The sequence below is a fragment of the Pungitius pungitius genome, chromosome 3 (assembly GCF_949316345.1).
Source record: "Pungitius pungitius chromosome 3, fPunPun2.1, whole genome shotgun sequence".
Classification (NCBI taxonomy): domain Eukaryota; kingdom Metazoa; phylum Chordata; class Actinopteri; order Perciformes; family Gasterosteidae; genus Pungitius; species Pungitius pungitius.
In genome coordinates, this window is record NC_084902.1 from 9880250 (window position 1) to 9886542 (window position 6293).

The 6293-nt window shown below is 46.5% G+C and overlaps 1 protein-coding gene across 1 annotated transcript; it reads right to left on the minus strand.

Moving 5' to 3' along the window:
* Nucleotides 1-3779: 3779 nt before the first annotated feature.
* On the minus strand, nucleotides 3780-5614 carry LOC119228881 (alpha-(1,3)-fucosyltransferase 4-like). Its single transcript, XM_037488903.2, has one exon. It carries the CDS (start codon nucleotides 5612-5614, stop codon nucleotides 4433-4435), a length of 1182 nt encoding a protein of 393 aa, XP_037344800.1. The 3' UTR covers nucleotides 3780-4432.
* Nucleotides 5615-6293: the final 679 nt, after the last annotated feature.

Sequence of the window (6293 nt, forward strand, 5' to 3'; positions counted from 1 at the left end):
AAGAAATACTTCAAAATCCAATGAGACGCTTTGATTTACTTCTTGATTGGAAGCAAACGTGTCCCTTCTGTTTTATTTTAGTTTGGATTTGAGATATTGTGAGCTACGCTTGTCTTTAAGTAATATAGATTTTATTGTTTTTTGATATTTTGCACTTCAGGATCATACAGTTGTTCAGACATGAAGCCTCAGCCACAGGATCACTTGAACCAGTGTGCTTCATGGAAATAAGATGATGCATCTGAAATCCATCCAGACTGGCTCCCAGTGAAGAAGGAGACAATCAGACAATTGTGCCTGAGTTGCCATCATGTTTGAACGAGACAGACAGGACATCTCCAGCTCTCCAGTATGTGACAGCTTCCCCCTGATTTCCAGGGATCAGAATACAGAGCAGATTTTTTTCTGTTCACTCAGCACGATGAACATTTTTTTTTTTCTCTCTCAGCTGTTTCCCCGTTTCCCGTATGTGTGCAAAGTTAAACTTACCATCTGTCACTGCAACCAAAGACACATGAGAGGGTTATTGATTCGCAATCCAAGCGAGAAAGCAAACCAGAATGTGAAACTTTTACCTCAGCCATTATTACCTGAAAGTATCTGCATCTGTTGTTTTTCAGACCAATTATCAAATGTTATAGCGTCTACCTTGTTAGATGCTGTTTTGGGTGTCTTAAAGCAGATATTTATCTGTTATAATTATTGATGTGAGATTAAAGTCACAGCAACAAAGGGATTGATTTCCAAGTCACCTCCTTGCTGCACATAATTACATCTACAATGTTCACCACATCCTCACAGCGTGGGGAGACCATTTACAGGCAGGAGCTTCTGACTCTTCTTGTCCTCCTTTCCCTCTTGGTCTCTGTCCTCTCCCCTAGTTTCTGTCGTCAAGGTTACCAGTGACATCCACAGGGAAGTTTATCAACATGTGCAATTTACCTGCGAGCAAACAGGTAACGTTTTTTCTTTGCACTTCTCTTTTTTTATCTGTCTTGTGATGATGTGAGCTGTCGGGTTTGCGGAGAGAGAGGGATCCCACGTGATATTACATGTACAGACGAATACAGAGCTGGCTTTTGCCATTTCAATTAGTTCATCAGAACAGGGAGATAAGTGTGGTTATGTATCATTGTCAAATAATCCACTCCGGCCTCTTTACGCACCCTTTCATCTGTGCTTTGCCTGCCTGTTTCTGTCTTACCACCAACCCCCCCCTCCCCCTCCCCCTCCTCCTCCCCTGTCTCTCCCCTCTTGTTTTTCCTGTCTACTGAACAGAGACATGCTGATATGAGGCCCGCTCGCACGGCCACAAGGGAACAAGTCTCTGGTGCTTTTGATCAGCTGCAAGATCAGACGTGTCCACGGCTCCCCCGTGTACACTCCAGTGACTGATCATGCAGCATAATGGGTAGGCACAGGCAAACCAAAGACGTACACCCACACATGTTCGCTCTGCAGATCGCACAAGCATGAGCACACACACACAATCACACGCAAACATACATACAAACACGCACATGTGTTGGCACTGCTCACAGTGGGGTGGCTTGTTTACTGGACACAAGAGAGAGAGAGAGAGAGAAAGAGAGAGAGAGAGAGAGAGATGGTGTGTGTGATTTCCCCTTTCTTGCCCTCTTTTTTTTTGCCTTTGACAGTAAGATGGATGATTGCAATCACAGGAGCCATCAGTGAGACAGAGCGGAGGTCTATGGGGCAGTGAGACACAGCCATGGGAAACCAGCCGTCAGATTACTGCGCCCCGCTGCCATGGGAACACTGCACTGTTTATTTGTCTGTGGGTTTTTGTTGTTTCATATGCATCCCCCTCTCTGTGCGGGCCCGTTGATGTACAGAGCATGGAAGTTTCATTATAAAATATGTGTAGGCTGTGGGAGGGACGGAGACGGGGGAGTGTTCAGGTTTTATAACGTTGTAGGCCTGCTCTAAGTCAATATGTCTCTTCAAACTAGTATAAATGTCACAGATTTCATAGTGATTAGACGGGTCTCTTTGATCCCTTGAGAGAACGAGAGGAAGACTTTTCTTTCCTCGGTCTCAGTCAGCGGATGTTTTTAAGAGAAACATCTGCTGCAGTATAAATGAGATTAGTGTGTCTCTCGCCAGGGGCCATGTAGGTTATGAATGGCACTGTTTCTACGGAGGGGGTCTGGAAGAGAGCTGCGAAGGATCTTTGTAATAAGCTGTAGCTGGTAGTTAAGGGGTTTAAATCAAATTAAATTGCCTAAGATTCTGGGTATTCATCAGCTCTCACCTTCAACTTGTTCAGCGGTTTCGCCACCGCTGGTGCCTTTGAATCACTATCTCATTGATACGTCCAATATTTCACCTTGTTGCCAAGCAACAACTTACTTCATCCTCTGTAAACTTATCAGCCCGTGACACGAGGTGATATTTCATCCAGCATAAGAGCCACAGGAAAGAAAAATGACTTTTCCCATCTCTATGACTTTGAATTAACTGATCTTTATTTCACTGACCAAGATATCCGTTATCTGCATCCTAGAATTTTTGGTAGTGATTTACGTGTTTTTTGCAGACCTATTGTGCAAAGTAATTCATAGTTATCTGATTGATAAATTCCTGTGAGAGGCATCACAAGCCATGAAGTCATTTCTGTGGTGTCTGTGCAGCTTGTGAAGAGAATCACACACTCGGGTTTAGCTCAAGACAAAACACAAACACGGAGGTGGAGCTGTGAGTAAAAACTTTTCAGAGATGGTTCATGGTGCAATGACTTTTCAAACTGAGTCTCAAATTATATGCTGAGATATAGTACAGAAAATTTCTAAATTTCTCACACACACCAAGATTACAGTTTATTGTGTTTAAAATTAAACATTTAATCTATTTCATTAACAATTATACGCTCATTTAACTTAATGTTTAGCACTGTGCGTGAGAACTGCAAATATAAAACTGATAATTGACAAAGACAAAATGGAATTTCAAATATGTAAATCTAATTAACATTTAGGTGAGAAAATCTAATAGAGTTCCAAATTTCTGAAACACTAACTAGATAAAGATAAAAACGACGACGTATCAATTGATGAATGAACCAGAAGTGTTGTTAAAATACAAGCAATAGTAGCGGGTCAATGAGATGTATACACACGCTATACTGTGCAGCCTCTTACTATCATGTGGATATTCTTTGTGGTCAAATGAGCTCTTAAGCACCAATAAGAGGAGCCCTCTTTTCTTTATTTACTACTAGGTCCACTGTCCACCACCTGTTTCAGTCCAGACAATGGACAATATGCTGTGTGTGCTTCCCACGGTAAAAAAAAGGTACTTAACTTTGAAAGAGGACATGTCAAAGAAGCTTCAGGACATGTATAGTGGATCTATATTCCAGAGTATAAAGAGTGATTTCACTCTCTCAGTAACTCGATATGCTTGTAACTCCCTCGTGCACATGAATGGGATTGTGACAGAATGAGTGGTCTGGCTGTTCTGTCCGTCTGAAAGCATTATTGCTGATGGACGTCAGCGGTTCCAACAGCTGCTGAGGCATCAGCTCATCATGAGGAGCAACAGTGTTCATTGCCCTTGTGCCTGCAGGAAATGTCTTTTTTGACACTGTAAAGTGTTAATTCTGTGTCAGGCCACTAACTCGGAGGTGAAAATTGATATGATCCACATCACAGCTTCCTGAAGCGTACCTCCTCTTTCACTCCCCACCTTGTTCTCCCTGTTTGCTGTGGACTCATATGAATGTATAAGGGACAGCAAAAACACTACAAGCATGGCAGTGTAAGCAGCAGTGTTTAATAAAACATGTAAAGGATATGTGTGTTAATACGTTTTAACAGGTTGGGCCAGAGGTGTGAACTGCACTGAAAAGACAAGGTACGCGACAGAGATCCTGTGAAAATATGTTCACACACATCTCAATGCATTTATTACCTCAACCAGATGACTTTGTATTATAATCATCTATTGAAAATTATGTTAATGACTTCCTCTTTTCAAAACAATGGGTATTAGTCTACCTTTCGAGCCCTCAAATGGTCATGTTATTGGTCAACATACTGAAGTTGAACGTGAGAATTTTTAAATGTGGGTTAATTGATGAATATAAAAATAGTTTACCATGATGCAACATCTAAAGAAAGTCTTGTATTTTCAAGCTCATTTCCTAACTGTAGATCAGTGGAAACCATGACAAACGGAAGGTAAAAGTTAACTTGTGTGAACAATTAATGCAAAGATCACAGCTGAAGATGAGATTAAAGTCCACATGAGCTTTACTCAATAGAAGAAGGAAAAAAATCTGCCTATGATTCTCAAGGACCACGTAGCTATTTAAATAAAGTGATATAAAATGAATGGAATTATCAGTCTCACAAACAACCGTGTGTCTGAAGCTTAGTTGTGGCTGCTGGTTGTCAGGTGAGCACTTGAGTTAATGAGTGAGATGCTTGGGCTGTTTATTGTGAAACCACCCTGTCAAGTCTTTGACCACATCGGTCCCGCCTCTGGTCCTCCTCACCGCCCTGCAGGCCGCACAGTAGTGGTCAGACCAGAAGCTGGGCTGGTACACACTGTAGGCCTCTCTCCAGTCCAGGTGCTTCCTCAGGCGGGCCGGGTCGCGCCTCAGCATCAGCAGGTACCGAGCCAGCTCTCGCACTGTGGCGAAGTCGTCCACGTGGATGAAGGCCTCGGGGGGCAGGAAGCGCTCGTAGTTCTGCCTGGATGGACCCAGGACCACCGGGACGGCACCTGCCCGCACCGCGTTCCACAGCTTCTCCGTGATGTAGTCGGTGTGCTGCGAGTTCTCCAGCGCCAGGTAGAACTGGTACCGCCCGACCAGCCGCACCACGCTGCCCCCGACGCCGTCCTCCGGTACCGGCTGGCCCGAGCGCCCGAACACATCCACCTGTACGTACCGGCGGAGCTGGTAGTAGAAGGACACGCGCGCCTGCGACTCCGACCAGTTGCTGATGACCCAGGCCAGGAGGCGCGGCCGGATGAGGCGCGAGAGCGAGGCTGCGCGGAGCGGCTGCGCAAAGCGCTTGGTTCCGCCTTTCCCGGGTACTAGATATCCGTACGGCAGGAAGATATCGGAGTCCGTGCGGTAGCTCAGTGTGAGGTTAAACACGTCCTCAAATTGCCACAGCCTAGGCGTGTGCGTGGGGGACTCGTAGTTCATCCATATCCACTTTTGTGCAAGTGGCCGCGGCTCCGGTGGCAGCTGGGCATCGGCGCCGGTGGCGACGTCCCGGTGGTGAATGATCACGGCGTCAGCCCGCGGGTACGCGCTCCCTTCGTAGGTGAGCGTGCACCCGCCGACCCCGAAGCGCTCAAAGCAGTCCGGAAGCGTGTGGTACCGACCGAAGGGCTGCCTCCATATCAGGAGCGTCACCTCGCCGTCGTCCTCGGTGACGGACGGTTGTAGGGCGAGCGGTTCCGGTAAGTAGAGCAGGCAGACTCCCAGGAGGAGCAGGAAACCCACGGTGGCCACGCTCACGTAGGAACAGGTCCCTTTGAGAACAACTTGGCCCACGCAACCTTTGCGCCGGCGGGACGTGCCCGAGCGCCTGTCGGCCCGGGGAGCTGCGGCTGTGGAGCGGCCCGCTGCTCCCATCGACGCCCTTCACTCCTCCCTCCCTCCCAAAGTCCAAAAACCTCCACTGAATCAGTTTGGCCAGAACGTAGTCCAGCAGACTCGCACCTAACTTGTACTTTGACTCCTGTGGTGATGTAGCTGGAGGACATGAAGCCATTGTCTTAGTGTCCTGTACCCGTCATTGTATCAAGTGTCAAGTGACACTGCAGCCACTAACAGCAACTACATGGTTGCCGGAAGAGCATGTCCTCATCTTCCCCAGTGGTCCAAACTGTGTAATATACAAACTGTTGCACCAGTGGCGCAAACTCACACGTTTCGACGTGGCAGCGTTGGCCCGGGTTCTTGTTACCGGTGAATGAGGCTTTTGTATCGGCCTGATGACGGTCGGTCTGCCTCCCGGACCTTTCCAGGTTGGGTAAACAGCAGGGCGCGGCATCCGGCTGATGAAGTAAGCAGAGGTTTTTGAAGCACAAGGCACATTTTCATTGAGCTTGTAAATCACCTTTTTTTGTATAAAAGCATATAGTTTAAGGTGGAGATATAGATAGTGGAATATACACCACTGGACCCTCCTGTTAGAGGGAAAAATACATTAGAGTAATTAGTGAATAATCCCCCCATATCGCATTAATCAGTTTGTACTACTCCAGATAGTAAACCAGAGGTCCCTCCGGATTCACACGTTATGCGTATC

Excerpts from the sequence above, each read along its gene's own strand:
- LOC119228881 (XM_037488903.2), bottom strand. The coding sequence starts at position 5,614 with ATGGGAGCAGCGGGCCGCTCCACAGCCGCAGCTCCCCGGGCCGACAGG.